The sequence below is a fragment of the Muscardinus avellanarius genome (assembly GCF_963383645.1).
Source record: "Muscardinus avellanarius genome assembly, chromosome: 10".
Classification (NCBI taxonomy): Eukaryota; Metazoa; Chordata; class Mammalia; order Rodentia; family Gliridae; genus Muscardinus; species Muscardinus avellanarius.
This window is the reverse complement of record NC_137796.1, coordinates 88799418-88815060: the sequence shown is the minus strand read 5'-3', so window position 1 is coordinate 88815060 and position 15643 is coordinate 88799418. Positions and strand designations below refer to the sequence as shown.

The 15643-nt window shown below is 51.4% G+C and overlaps 1 protein-coding gene across 2 annotated transcripts; it reads left to right on the top strand.

Moving 5' to 3' along the window:
* Nucleotides 1–6722: 6722 nt before the first annotated feature.
* BCKDK (branched chain keto acid dehydrogenase kinase) lies at nt 6723–12395 on the top strand (the record flags this gene model as incomplete). Of its 2 annotated transcripts, XM_080704089.1 has the most annotated exons (11): nt 6723–6917; nt 7032–7100; nt 7190–7300; nt 7549–7596; nt 7675–7794; nt 7878–7976; nt 8164–8237; nt 11006–11134; nt 11214–11303; nt 11997–12155; nt 12251–12395. In XM_080704089.1, the coding sequence occupies 11 exons, from the start codon at nt 6723–6725 to the stop codon at nt 12393–12395; spliced, it is 1239 nt and encodes a 412-aa protein (XP_080560215.1). The 2 variants fall into 2 exon arrangements, with proteins under 2 accessions (XP_080560215.1, XP_080560216.1); XM_080704090.1 differs by lacking the exons at nt 11214–11303; nt 12251–12395 and having other exon boundaries at nt 11997–12159.
* Nucleotides 12396–15643: the final 3248 nt, after the last annotated feature.

Genomic DNA, 15643 nt, shown 5'->3' with positions numbered 1-15643 from the left:
TTGTAATCCCCGCGCTTGGGAGGTTGAGACAGGAGGATCACATAGGTTCAAAGCCAGCCTCAGCTACTGAGTGAGGCTTTCAGCAACTTAGTGAGACCCTGTTTCCAAATAAAATATAAAATAGGTCTGGGAGTATAGCCCAGAGGTAGAAAGCCCCTGGGTTCCATCCCCACTACCACCAAAAAAAAAAAAAAAAATCTATAATTTAGGAAAATTTCTAACTTTATTAAACAAATAATGGAGACCATGTTATTGTACAAACCCTGAAAATGACAAACCTACCATAACTCTCTTGCGATTGCCAGAGATGTCATTACTACATACCTTCTCATACCGACTCCTCATCAAGTTTCCTTTAAAAGAAGAGCCAGAGAACCGGGTGTGGTGGCACAAGCTTGTAATCCCAGTACTTGGGAGGCTGAGACAGGAATATTGCCAGTTCACGGCCAGCCTCACCAAGTTGTGAGGCCCTCTAAAATTACTGAGACCCTATTTCAAAGTAAAGAATAATGAGTACTCTGCAATTTAGGGAAACCCTGTTTCAAAATAAAGAATAAAAAATAGGTCTTGAGCTGGGTGTGGTGGCCCACACCTGTAATCCCAGGATTTTGGAGGCTGAGACAGGAGGATCACAGGTTTAAAGCCAGCCTTAGCAGCCTACTGTGTATGTGTGTGTGTATGTGTATGTGTGTGTGTGTGTGTGTGTGTGTGTGTGTGTTACTAGGGTGGAATCCAGAGGCTTTCTACCTCCGAGCTATACTCCCAGACCTATTTTATATTTTATTTGGAAACAGGGTCTTACTAAGTTGCTGAGAGCCTCACTCAGTAGCTGAGGCTGGCTTTGAACCTGTGTGATCCTCCTGTCTCAGCCTCCCAAGCGCAGGGATTACAAGCGTGCGCCATCTTGCCCAGCTCTTGAAAGCGGCTCTTTTACTCTCAAGATGGTCCACATTCTCTCTTGAATGTGTATCTGCTCTCCTAAATAAATATGTCTCTAACTGATGCATGCTGAAATTCTTTCCCATCACAGATATGAAGGCTCCCACTCCTCCCCAGCCGAGAGCCTCCTCTCATGGTGGCAGACACGTGTACTCCCAGTACTTGGGATGCTGAGGCAGGAGGATTGCAGGTTTGAGGACAGCCTCGGCAACCTGGCGAGATCCTGTTTATTTATTTCATTTTTTTACTTTTGGTATTGGCGATTGAGCCTTACTTTTTTCTTTTGCAACTAGGTATTGAACCCAGGACCTCTGAGGTACAACTCCAGTCCAATTTTTTATTCTTTATTTTGAGATAGGGCCTCACTAAGTTGTGAAGGGCCTCATTAATTAGCTGTGGCTGGCTTTGAACCTGAGATCATCCTGTCTCAGCCTCCCGAGTAGTGGGATTACAAGTGTGCACCACCACACCTGATTTATTTTATTTTATTTTACTTATTTATTTGCAGGTCTGGGGTGGAACCCAGGGGCATTTGACCTCGGAGCTACACCCCCTGCCCTTTTTTTTTTTTTTTTTGAAACAGGGTCTAAGTTGCAGAGGGCCTCACTAAGTAGCTGAGGCTGTCCACAAACTGCAATCCTCTGGTCTCAGCCTCCCGAATGCTGGGATTACAAACCTGAGTCACCACACCCGGCTTTATTATTTATTTATTTATTTATTTATTTATTTATGCGGGTCTGAGGATGGAACCTAGAGGAATTCAACCTCCAAGCTACACCCCCTGCCCTATTTTTTATTCTTTATTTTGAAACAGGGTCTAAGTTGCAGAGGGCCTAAGTAGCTGAGGTTGTCCGTGACCACGATCCTCCGGTCTTAGCCTCCCAAATGCTGGGATCACAAGCGTGCGCCACCACGCCCGGCCTTTATTTTATTTTAAACAGGATCAGCGGGCATGATGGCACATGCCTAGGATCTCAGTACTTGGGAGGCTGAAACAGGAAGATCGCAGGTTCACGGCCAGCTTCAGCAACTTGGTAAGGAAGGCCCTATTTAAAAAATAATAATAATAATTAATAATAATAATAATAATAATAATAATAATAATAAACAACCGGGCATGGTGGCGCACGTTTGTAATCCCAGCATTTGGGAGGCTGAGAGAAGGATCGCCCATGTTCGAAGACAGCCTCGGCTACTACTTAGTGAGGCTCTCTGCAAACTCAGTGAGACACTGTTTCAAAATAAAGAATAAAAAATAGGGTTAGGGGTGTAGCTCGGAGGTAGGATGCCCTGGGGTTCTGGAAAGAAAGAAGGGAGACAAAAAGAAAGAAAAGAGAAGATACATAAAAAAGAAAAGAAAGCTAGAAAAGTGCCTGGCCAACAGCGCCGAGCTCAGTAGTCAGGAAAGGTTTTGAAAGGCGGCTCCTGTGATGCAGGGCCCGTCTTCGCCGCCGGGGTCAGCAGCGAGTGCAGGCCGAGAGCGGGTTGAGGCGCTGGGTCAAACCGGGTGAGGCGGCTTCCAGCCGTCTCCACCTCCCAGCTCCAGCCCCTCGGCTCCGGCCCACGCCGCGGCCACGTGAGCATCGAGTTCTGGCTCACGTCGAGCACTCGGAGTCCTGTGCTTTTGGCGCAGGCCGCCCTCCCCTGCTGAAGCAGCCCTCCCTCTCCCTTCTTCCACGTGCCGAAGCTGTGTTCTGCAGAGCTGAGTGGCCTCCCGGCCTGACTCCAGATGGTAGCCAGGAAGTTGGAAAAAAAAAAAGAGCTAGGAACAGTGCAGGAGTAGAGACAAGGAGGAAACCCGGAGATTGAGGGGTCCCCTTCCCAAGGTCCGTGCAGACCGCCCCAAGTCCTCAGGCAGGCCGCAATCGCGAGGGGTTCCCTCTCCCCGCCCACAATGTGAAAACAGCCTTAAAAAGATGTTCTCTGCTTCATCTAACATCCTTCCCTGCTGGGCGAGGTGGCACACCCTTGTGCTTGTAATCCCAGTACTTGGGAGGCTGAGACAAGAGAATTGGAGATTCAAGGCCAGCCTCAGCTACTTAGTGAGGCGCTCTGCAATTTAGTGAGATCTAGTTTCAAAATAAAGAATAAAGCCGGGCGTGGTGGTGCACGCTTGTAATCCCAGCGCTTGGGAGGCAGAGACAGGAGGATCGCGCAGGTTCGAAGTCAACGGGGATGGCTTAAGAGACCCTGTTTCCAAAAATAAAATAGGTCTGGGAGTGTAGCCCGGAGGTAGAAGGGCTTCCAGGAACCCCAGTACCACAAAAAAAAAAAAAAAAAAAAAAAAAAAAAGAAAAAGAAAGAAAGAAAGAAAGAAAAAAAAGAAAGAAAAAAAGAACCTTCCCTGCATCTGGGGATTAAGTCCAGACATCCAGGCCCCTGTGCATGCTAGGCAAGCACTCTACCACTGAGTTACACCCCCATCCAGCCTTTTTTATTTTAAGATCTCTCTAAATTGACCAGGCTGACATCCAACTTGAGATCCTCCTGTCTCAGCCTCCCAAGTATCTGTGATTTCAGGCATGTAAAATCACACCTGGTTTAATACTTTTACTTTATTTATTTATTTAATTTTTTTTGGTGGTACTGGGGATGGAACCCAGGGGCATTACCTCTGAGCTCTACCTCTAGACCTATTTTATTCTTTTATTTGGAAACATGGTCTTACTAAGTTGCAGATGGCCTCACTAAGTTGCTGAGGCTGGCAGCAAACCTGTGATCCTCCTGTCTCAGCCTCCCAAGTACTGGGATTCCAAGCATGGGCCACCATACCAGGGTCTCACTGAGTTGCAAAGAGCCTCACTAAGTAGCTAAGGCTGTCCATGAACATGGATCCTCCTGTCTCAGCCTCCCAAATGCTGGGATTGCAAGTGTGTGCCACTACACCCGTCTCACTTTTCTATTAAAAAAAAAATTAAGTATTTAGAAAATGTATAACCACAGCAAAGAAAATCCAATCTGTAGCGGGGTGTGGTGGCGCATGTTTGTAAAACCAGTATTTGGGAGGCTGAGACAGGAGGATTGTGCAGGTTCGAATCCAACCTCAGCTACTTAGTGGGGATCTCAGCAATATAGAGAGACCCTGTTCCCAAATAAAATATAAAGTAGATCTGGAAGTGTAGCCTGGAGGTAGAAAGCCCCTGGGTTCCATCCCCAGTAACATACATACACACACACACACACACACACACACACACACAGAAAAACTAATCTGTGCACAAATGCTCGTGCATGGGTAAATTGTCTTTTCTCTGGTCTCTGCCTTTGGTCTCTCTAACCCCCACCCTCCCATTCACTGCCTAAGGACCGGAGTTAAAATCCATCAGTGGTTTCTAACTTCCTCCTATACAAAGGCAGATTATTTCTGTCTCCTCCTCCTCCTCCTCCTCCTCCTCCTCCTCCTCCTCCTCCTCCTCCTCCTTTTTTGCCACTGAGGATTAAACCTAGAGGCATTGTACCCCCAGCCCTATTTTATTTTTATTTTGAAAGAGGGTCTCAGTAGGTTGATTAGTCTCATTACTTGCTGAAGCTGTCCTTGAACCAGCGGTCCTAGCATTTCAGCTTCTCAAGTGCTGGAATTATAGGCATGTGTCACCACGGCCAACTTCTTACACTTTGTTTTGGTGGTACTGGGGATGGAACCCTTCACCTCCGGGTTACCCTCCCAGACCTATTTTTAGTTTTTTTTTATTTGAAAACAGGGTCTCTTAAGCCAGCGCGGCTGGCTTCGAACCTTCGCGATCCTCCTGTCTCTGCCTTCCAAGCGCAGGGATTACAAAACAAGCGTGCACCACCACGCCTGGCTACTTCTTACACTTTTTGAGCTGCTATTCACCCCCTTCAGCTCCTCTCCTTCCCAGATTTTGCATGTCTTCCAGAGGTTCCCAAACTTATTTGGTTTATGGCTCTCTTTTTAGGAAAACAAAACAAAATTGATTGTACACCTGGAATTTTATCTTCTTTACTGAATAAACAGAAAGAGGCAGGGACAAACTTGCCTTCTTTTATGTAATCTCTATTTCGTTCCAGCGCCCCCCAGGGGGCGGTATCTCCCACTTCGTAAACCTGTGCAGTCTAGCCAAATCCCCAGGTCGTCGGGACTGTACTCTGTCCTGCCACCTTTCCTGCCCCAGGATGCCTGCCACCCTACTCCTGGTACCACTGTCGCAGTCCTTAGCTGGGGCGCCTACAGCCTCCTGTGAGGCCCTCAGCACAGCCCATCACCACAAAACCTGCCTTCCACTCCAGGACAGGGGAAGATCTCTTTATCTGATTCACTACCAATCTCCTCTGGCACTGAAAAGCCACCCAGTCAGGCTGAACTGCTATCACTGCAGGCAGGAATGAATACTAATACGGTGCTAGTCCCAGGCCTGACGCTGTTCTATGCACTTTACACAGACCAATCCATGCAGTGCACGCAATCATCCCAAGATGAACACATCCTCAGTTTACCAAACCAAAATTAAAGCACTGACCAGTTAACTGACTTGTCTCAGGTATTAAAGGGACCCAGCTAGAGCTCAAATCACACAGCCTAGTTTCCCGTGAATGAACCAAAAGCTAGAAGGATGGGACATCAAACAAACAACCAAAAAAAACCAGGATTTGATCTGTGCGCTTTACAGCTGAGGGTCCTCCAGCTCTCTAGAGGTTTACTCCCAGGTGTCCCATTTATAGAGCAGAAGAGAGAGTCCCAAACAGGCCACAGGTCACTTTGGGAGGGAGCCACGCTATTTTTGCGGAGGTCCGGGCGCAGGGGCATAGCCAGGATGGACTGACGCCCGGGTCGCGCGTCCTCAGCTCCAAACTACGACTCCCAGGAGGCCTCGCGCTCGGCGCCGGCCACGTCACCGCGCGGAGGGCGCAGCCCCCCCCCCCGCGCCGCCGCCTGGGAGGCTCCTCCGCCCGGCCCGGCCCGGCCCGGCCCTGCCCGCCCCGCGGTAAGTGGAGGAGGCTGCGCCCACCTGCCCGCCGGCCCGCCGCGGACGCGCCCGCAGCCGCCGCGGCCCGGGTGCGCAGAGGCGGGGCGGCACCTACCATATGGGGGTCCAGGCCCGACCAAGTGGCCGGCGGGGACTCCGTGGGACCCCGGGCCGCGGCCCCGGCGGCAGCGCCGGGCACAGGGCGAGGGTCGCTCGCACGGGCCGGGCTCCTGGCGCTGAGCAGGGGCCGCCCGCCCCGAGCGCGGTGCCCAGGACCCGGAGGGCTGCGGCGAGGTGCTCGGGCTGGATGGTCTGAGGGCGCCCCGCCGGCCCCAGCCACCAGGTAGAGCCTCAGGCTGAAGGATGGGACCCCCCGCCCCGGCAAACAGGGTCGTCCAGGCCGGTCCGTGTGCAACTGGGGAGGTGACTTAAAGGCCGGGCCGAGGTTTGCCCACGTCTGAGGATACCTGGGCAGCTGTGGGGAGGCGGCGCGGGTCGTCTGGGTTCGAGTCCCGACCACCCCGCTCTTCCCCGTAGATGGGAGCTGCTCTCCCGGGGCTGAGCGTAGCATCCTCGACGGACCCGCGCCCCTGAAGTCAGCGAGGAGCCCCCGGCCACCCACACTCGACGGACCCGCGCCCCTGAAGTCAGCGAGGAGCCCCCGGCCACCCACACTCGACGGACCCGCGCCCCTGAAGTCAGCGAGGAGCCCCTGGCCACCCACACTCGACGGACCCGCGCCCCTGAAGTCAGCGAGGAGCCCCTGGCCACCCACACTCTTTGCCCCGTTTCGAGGTTCCCTCCGTCTGTGGGGTCCTCGGACTTAGTGGCGGCCCAGTCACACAAGAAGGCAAGACGATGATACTGGCGTCGGTGCTGGGGAGCGGCCCTCGGAGCGGGCCCTCACTTCGGCCCCTCTTGGGGCCCGCGCTCTCGCTCCGGGCCCGCTCCACGTCGGCCACCGACACACACTACGTGGAGATGGCGCGGGAGCGCTCCAAGACTGTCACTTCCTTTTACAACCAGTCAGCCATCGACGTGGCGGCAGAGAAGGTGTGTGTGTGGGGTGGGGGGAAGTGGGCTTCCAGGGACCGGGCAAAACTAATATGCGGGGCGAAGGGGCTGGGTGCTGGCGGTCCAGTGCTCACGGCCCATCTACCCCTCCAGCCCTCAGTCCGACTCACTCCAACCATGATGCTCTACTCCGGCCGCTCTCAGGATGGCAGCCACCTTCTGGTAAGATTGGGCTCCCTTGTTTTCCCTTTGGCTCCTGAAGCTCTGGCCGGCCACTCAGGCCCTGGCCCTGTCTTCTCTCTTTCTTATAGAAAAGCGGCCGGTACTTGCAGCAAGAGCTGCCAGTGAGGATCGCTCACCGCATCAAGGGCTTCCGGAGCCTTCCTTTCATCATCGGCTGCAACCCCACCATACTGCACGTGGTAAGGTAGAGAGGACCTTAGGCCAATGGCATGTGGGGAGCCCAGGGCCCAGATGGGCAGGGACTTGCCTGCTGAGAAGAGTCAGGACAGCCCCAAGCCTTCAAATTCAGGGGAGCTGGAGAGATCACAGTGGGGGCTCTGGACCCCCTGAATCGGGGTGGGTGGTGATCCCCACAGTTAGTCATGGGTGGCTGTTCACTCCCCAGGGCCGTGATAGCCCTGTGAATTCCCATACTTCTTCCTTGCAGCATGAGCTGTACATCCGTGCCTTCCAGAAGCTGACGGACTTCCCTCCGGTGAGGCTGGGCGGAGCAGGGTAAGGGGCTGAGAGGGCAGGGTTGGACGGCCTGTGCTCATGCCTCTGTGACCTGCAGATCAAGGACCAGGCAGACGAGGCTCACTATTGCCAGCTTGTACGGCAGCTGCTAGATGACCACAAGGATGTGGTGACCCTGTTAGCTGAGGGCCTGCGTGAGAGCCGGAAGCATATACAGGTCAATGGCAGCAGAGTATGGGCCCAGCAGAGTAGGGGAGCTGGGAAGGGGCATGAGGTTTCAGAGGTTCCCCCACTTTACAGGATGAAAAACTTGTCCGCTACTTCTTGGACAAGACGTTGACTTCGAGGCTTGGGATCCGCATGTTGGCCACTCATCACCTGGCACTGCATGAGGACAAGGTGGGGCTTTGGGACCTGAAAGCTACTTGGAATGTTAAGCGGGGAGAGGAAGTTGAGCCAGGAGCCCCTCTGGGCGGGAGACTGGGGGAGAGGCTGTGGGGCAGCTTTGGCATTTCAGAGCAGCAGGTGTTTGGCAGCCAGCGAGGGGTGCAGGTGATGCTAGTCCTAACCTTCTTTCTCCTGCCAGCCCGACTTTGTTGGCATCATCTGTACTCGTCTCTCACCAAAGAAGATTATTGAAAAGTGGGTGGACTTTGCCAGGTGAGGCAGAATGGCTCAGGGAGTGGGTATCTTGGGACAGGGAAGACTTAGGTCTGAGTCTTTGCCTGTGGTGTGGTCACTTTTTTTTATTTTTTTTATTTTTTTATTTTTTTTTATTTTTTTGCGGTACCAGGTATGGAACCCAGGGCATTTAACTCCGAGCTACACCCCCAGCCCTTTTTTTTTTTTTATTATGGTACTGAGGTAGAACCCAGGAGCTTTTCTACCTCCGGGCTATACTCCTAGACCTTTTTTTTTTTTTTTTTTTTTGGTACTGGGGTTTGGGGAAACCCTTCCCCGGGCTATACTCCCAGACCTGTTTTATATTTTTGAAACAGGGTCTCTAAAACCAGCGCAGCTGGCATCGAACCAGCGCGATTCTCCTGTCTCTGCCTCCCAAGCGCGGGGATTACAAGTGTGCACCACCACGCCCAGCCTCCCAGACCTTTTTTATACTTTATTTGGAAATGGTCTTACTAAATTGCTGAGAGATTAAGTAGCTGAGGCTGGCTTTGAACCTGTGCGATCCTCCTGTCTCAGCCTCCCAAGCGCAGGATTACAAGCGTGCCCAGCGCAGGATTACAAGCCACCACACCCAGTTCCAGCCCTATTTTTTAGTCCTTTTATTTAATTAATTAATTAATTATTTATTTATTTGTGAGTCTAGGGATGGAACCCAGAGGCATTTGACCTCCAAGCTCCACCCCCTGCCCAATTCTTTATTCTTTATTTTAAAACAGGGTCTCACTGAGTTGAGGAGGGCCTAAGTAGCTGAGGCTGTCTGCGAACTGCGATCCTCCGGTCTCAGCCTCCCAAATGCTAGGATTACAAATGTGTGCCACCATGCCTGGCTAGTCCTTTTATTTTTGAAACAGGGTCTCACTGAGTTGTGAAGTGCCCCGATAAGTAGCTGAGGCTGTCCGAGAACCGTGATCCTCCAGTCTCCACTTCCCAAATGCTGGGATTACAAGCATGCACCACCACCCCTGGTCCTGACTATTGACTTTTTTTTTTCATATTGGGGATTGAACTCAGGGTATTCTACCTCCAAGCTACACCCCAAACCCTATTTTTTTTTTACGGGTCTGGGGATGGAACCCAGGGGGATTTGACTCCAAGCTACACCCCCTACCCTATTTTTTATTTTGAAAGAGGGTCTCACTAAGTTGCGGAGGGGCTCACTAAGTAGTTGAGGCTGTCCATGAACCACGATCCTCCGGTCTTGGCCTCCTGAATGCTGGGATTACAAACATGCGCCACTACGACCGGCCGCCAAACCCTATTTTGTTTTCCATTTTTGTGGCACTGGAGATTGAATTCAGAGGTATTCTGCCTCAGAGCTATGCCCTTAGCCCTATGTATGTGTGTGTGGTGTGTGTGTGTATGTATAGGTCTGGGGATGGAACCCACCCAGAGGCATTCAACCTCCAAGCTACACCCCCTGCCCTATTTTTTATTCTTTATTTTGAAACAGGATATCACTAAGGTGTGGAGGGCCTCACTAAGTAGCCAAGGCTGTCCATGAACCTTAATCCTCTGGTCTCAGCCTCCCAAATGCTGGGATTACAAGTGTGTGCTACTACGGCTGGCTCTCGGCTCTATTTTTTTTATTGCTTATTTGGAAACAAGGTCTTACTAGGTTGATGAGAGTCTCAGTACTTGCTGAGACTGTCCTCAAACTTGCGATCCTCCTGTCTCAGCCTTCTAAATACTGGAATTACAAGTGTGTGCTACCACACCCGGCTCTTTTTATTTTTTATTTTGAAACAGGTTCTTACTATGTAGCTGAGGCTGGCCTTGAACCTGAGATCCTCCTGTCTGAGGCTCCCAAGGATGGATTACAGGTGTATGTACACCACCAAGCCTGGTTCACTATTGACGTTGTCAGCTAGATAATTTTTCTTTTCTTTTTTTTTTTTTTTTTTTTTTGGTTCTGGAGAATGAACTCACAGGTTCTGTACCATTGAACTATATCCCCAACCCTTGTTTTTATTTTATTTTTGTGGTACTGGGGATGGATCTCAGGATCATTCTACCTTTAAGCTACACCCCTAGCCCTATTTTTTATTCTTTATTTTGAAACAAGCTCTCACTGAGTTGCAAAGGGCCTCACTAAGTAGCTGAGGCTGGCCGCAAACTGCAATCCTCCCGTCTTAGCCTCCCGAATGCTGGGATTACAAGTGTATGCCACCCCGCCCAGCTTTTGTTTTTATATTTTGTTTTGTTTTGTTTTGCGGGTCTGGGGATGGAACCCAGAGACATTTGACCTCCGAGCTACATGCCCTGCCCAATTTTTTTTTTTATTTTGAAACAGGGTCTCACTGAGTTGCAGAGGGCCTCACTAAGTAGCTGTAGCTAAGGCTGTCTGTGAACTGCGATCCTCCGGTCTCAGCCCAAATGCTGGGATTACAAGCATGCGCCACCACGCCCAGCTTGTTTTTATTTTTGAAACGGGGTCTTGCGAAACTGCCCAGCCTGGCCTTGAGCTTGTTCTCCTCTTGCCTGGGCCTCCTGGGTAGCTGGGATTACAGGCATGCACCACTGTGCCTGGCTAAGCCAGATACTCCTTTGTAGTGGGCGTCTGTCCTACGTATGTTAGGATGTTTAGAAGGACCCTTGGCTCCTATTCACTTGATGCCAGTTGTACCCCTCAGCTGTGAGGATTAAAAATGTCTCCACAGACTGGCAGTGTCCTCAGGAGAATAGAATCACCTCCCATTGAGAGCCACCACTTTAGGGCACTTGTCTGACCCTTTTCCTACCCACAGACGCCTGTGTGAGCACAAGTACGGCAACGCCCCCCGCGTCCGCATCAACGGGCACGTGGCTGCCCGTTTCCCCTTCATCCCCATGCCATTGGACTATATCCTGCCCGAGCTCCTCAAGAACGCCATGAGGTGGGCAGGCTGCTTATATTGGGTGGGGGCAGAGAGGAACTCTGGTGCCCCAATCTACTGGTCTTTTCCTCCCACACAGAGCCACGATGGAGAGTCACCTAGACACTCCCTACAATGTCCCAGATGTGGTCATCACCATTGCCAACAACGACATCGATCTCATCATCAGGTTTGCCCTAAGTGAAGTAGTATGGGGTGGGTGACAAAGCCTTCCAGGTACTGTTTCTGTCTTGCTGTAGGAGCTTGAGCTAGTACCTGCCCCACTCAGGTTTGGACCCTGGTCAGTAAAGATATTCTCTGGTCTTGAGATTGCTATGAGCTGGATATGAATGGGACCTCCGGCCGCAGCTGGCTCCAGGCCACTGTCTCTGTCAGCTACCCAGGGGCCTGGAGTGGGGAAACCAGTCTTTGAAGCTGGGTCAAGAATAAATGTCAAGAGCCGGGCGTGGTGGCGCACGCTTGTCATCCCAGCATTTGGGAGGCTGAGACAGAGGATCGCAGTTTGCGGACAGCTTCAGCAACTCAGTGAGACCTGTTTCAAAATAAAGAATAAAAAATTCTTTATTTGAAAGGCTAGGGGTGTCACTCATAGGTAGAATGCCCCTGGGTTGAATCCCTAGTACTGCAAAAAAAAAAAAAAAAAAAAGAATAAATGTCAACTCCTATGAGAAGATAGAAGCAGGCAGTGGACCAGGCAGAGCTGAGAGTGGAGAAAGATAGCTTAAACAAACAAGCCCCAAGGGTCTAGGTGGACCCCATCCCACCTTTGGGTGGAAGGAACAGGAAGTCAGCCTCAGTACCATCTGCTTGGGAGGTGGTGTGACCTCATCAAAACTGAGCCAGGCCATCCTTATCTTGCTAGGATTTCAGACCGGGGTGGGGGAATCGCTCACAAAGACATGGATCGGGTCATGGACTATCACTTCACTACGGCTGAGGCCAGCACCCAGGACCCCCGGATCAGCCCCCTCTTCGGCCACTTGGACATGCACAGTGGTGCCCAGTCAGGACCCATGCACGGGTGAGGCCCTGCCTGGCTGGAACTGGGGGTGGGGGAATCGGCCCCAGGGGTCTCAGCCTCTGAAGCCCCTGTCCTGTGTCCCTGCCCACCCCCAGCTTTGGCTTCGGGCTGCCCACATCTCGCGCCTACGCGGAGTACCTCGGCGGGTCCCTGCAGCTGCAATCCCTGCAGGGCATCGGCACAGATGTGTATCTGCGGCTCCGCCACATCGATGGCCGGGAGGAAAGCTTCCGGATCTGACCCCACAGCCTGGGGCCTGCTTGGCTGCCCAGACTGGGCCACACTCCCTGCTGGGGCCTTCGGGCCAGGCAGCAGGCACTCTGCTCCACACACCGCAGCATCTTGGGTCTCAGGGCCTCAGACAAAACAGATGGACTTATGTGGAGCTGGGCGCCACTCCTCCTCAAGAGGGCCTGCTGCCTCCGCACCTCCAGGCCGGGAGGAGGATGCCCGGCCCTCCGAGGCCCCCAGAACCAGCTCTGTCTTTCTCGTTCCTGGGGAACCCTTACTTTGACATGTTGTTTGTTATTAAAGTTCAAATTTTGAATGCCCTCTTGGGCCCTCTGTGTGGGGAGGCAATAATTTTGTTTCTGCCCCTTGCAAGGTTCCACTTATTCATGTCCCAGGCTCCAACTGCCCTGCAGGCCTGGCAGACAGGAGTGGAACCAGCCCCAAGTCTCTTGTCTGATTTGGCGGAGCAGGGGTGACTTTGGCAGCTTATGCAAAGAACTTTTGGTCATCTCCTTTAACAAATTTTTCTGGGTCCCAGACAATACCGAAGGGCCAGGTGGCCGCAGCTTCAGGCCCCACTTCTGACCCCTCCCTTCCTGGCAGTCACAGGACGTAGAGGTAAAGGTCACCAGACCGGGCAACCTTCTGAGCCACCTGATTCCTGATTCTGAGTGAGGTTAAAAATACTGCCTGCCGGCTGCATCTACAGCTGCCAAAAAGGAACCCACAAGGTTGTGCCCTGGCAGGCCTCAGCATAGGCTTAGCTGCTCCCACGCAGAGAATGGTGGGGCCCTGGTAGGGAGAGCCAGGGATTCGGGCAAAAGGAAGGCGCCTCAGATAGTGGGTGGGTTCAGGGTTACTGAGGCAGAACTGCTGGTGAGAAGCAGAACTCCAGATGCAGCACCAGTTGGAACACCCTTCGTCCTTGTGAAGACGCCTGGGGACTGGAGGGAAGAGCTGGACCTGTGTCTCCTGCCTTCACAGCTGAGCTCTGACTGCGGACCTGTTGAAGCAACTCTACGTCTACACTACTGCCTGCCTCTTGGGGTGATGGAGGTGGGGACTGAGCAAATGGTAGCTGCAGGCCAAATGGCAGATGGTAGGAAACCACAGTGCCTTGCCCTGCTGAAAATCCTGCCGACGGCAGCGCAAACTGGAAGGCAGGAGAGGCAGGCAGCAGCCGAAAGGTGCAGGCCTGGGAGCATACACTTTATCTTGCAGGCAAAGGGGTGCTGGCACCGATTTCAAACTAGGAAGGGATGTTTCAGGTCGGTTTGCTTAAAAGCAGACCCCAAGAAGAAGGCTAAGTCCAAGGGATTTGTAAAGAAAGTGCTCCTAGCAAGCATGGTGAGTCATACCATGTACTTGGAAGGCTGAGACGGGAGGATCACAAGTTCAAGGCTGGCCAGCCTGGGCAATTTAGCAAGACCCTGTACCAAAGTAAGTATTTATTTTGTGGTACTGGAGGTAGAATCCAGGGGCTTTTCTACCACCAGGCTATTGTCCCAGACCTAGTTTTATACTTTATTTGGAAATAGGGTCTCACTAAGTTGCAGAGAGCCTCACTCAGTAGCTGAGGCTGGCTTCCAACCTGCACGATCCTCCTGTCTCAGCCTCCCAAGCGCGGGCATTACAAGTGTGTGCCACCACGCCTGGCTCCAAAGTAAAAATTTAAAAAGGATGCTGGGCATGGTGGTGCATGCTTGTAATCCCTGCACTTGGGAGGCTGAGATAGGAGGTTCTCAGCCAGCCTCAGCTACTTGTTTCAAAATAATGAAAAATAGGGTTGGGGGTATAGCTCAGAGGTAGAATGGCCCTGGGTTCATTTCTCAGTACTATAAAAGAAAAATAAAGCTGGGTGGTGGTGCATGCTTTTAATCCCAGTATTTAGGAGGCTGATACAGGAGGGTCACAGGTTCAAAGCCACCCTCAGCAATTTAGCAAGACTCTCAGAAACCTAATGAGACCCTATTTCCAAATAAGAAAAAATTGGGCTGGAGGTGTAGCTTGGAGATAGAATGCCTTTTGGATTCAATCCCCAGTAAGCCCCCCCAAAATAAATATAAAATAGGACTGAAGGTATAACTCAGAGGTAGAATGCCCCTGGGTTCAGTCCCCAGTACCACCAAAATAAAGGAAACGGGGTACGTAGTTCAGTGGTAAAGCATTCCTGGGTTTGATTCCCAGTACTGAAAATGAAAAAGGCTAGAACCTGAGATTCTTGACAACTGCCTAAGATTAGTCTGAAAAAGCTGAAGGCAGTTTCCAGCCTAGGAGTTTAAATATTTTCCCACATCACTTCCCAACACAGATCCCCAGCCCTGTACTGAGGAGTTAAATGCTTTCCTACCCCACTTCCTACCAGACATTCCCTCTCCTGTACTGGAGATTAGGCAAGGGCCCTTTACTGCTCAGCTCCATCCCCAGCCCCTTCAAAATTTTGACACAGGCCTTGACAAATTGCCAAGGGAAGCTCAAACTTGCAATTCCACTGCCTTAGCCTCCGGAGTCACTGGGATTAGAGGTGTGCACCGCTGCACCTGATTCTCTGATGTGGACTTTAACCATTAATTATCACGTGGAAGAATTAATTACTAACTATGGAGCTTAGTTCTCACCGCTACCTCTGAAGCATCATTTATTGCCTATGAACTTTTGCCTGAGATCACATCCTTGTTTGGCTTCTCCCCTTCCCTGCTTTCCCTACTCCCTTTTGGGAGTTTTTTTGTTTTGTTTTGTTTTTTTGGTGGTACTGGGGATGGAACCCAGGGACCTTCTACCTCCAGGCTACACTCCCAGACCTATTTTATATTTTATTTTGAAACAAGGTCTCGCCAGGCATGGTGGTGCACACTAGTCATCCCAGTACTTGGGAGGCTGAGACATAAGAATTGCAGGTTAGAGGACAGCCTCAACAAGCAGTGAGATTCACAGAAACCTAGTAAGACCCTGTTTTAAAATAAAAATAAAATAGGGCCAGGCGTGGTGCGCATGCTTGTAATCCCCGCACTTGGGAGGCAGAGACAGGAGGATTGCGCTGGTTCGGAGCCGGCCTCGCTGGCTAAGGAGACCCTGTTTCCAAATTTAAAAAAATATAAAATAGGTCTGGGAGTGTAGCCCGGAGGTAGAAGGGCTTCCAGGAACCCTAGTACCACCAAAATAATAATAATAATAATAATAATAATAATAATAATAATAATAATAATAAATAAATAAATAAAGCCGGGCATGGTGGCGCACGCTTGTAATCCCCGCGC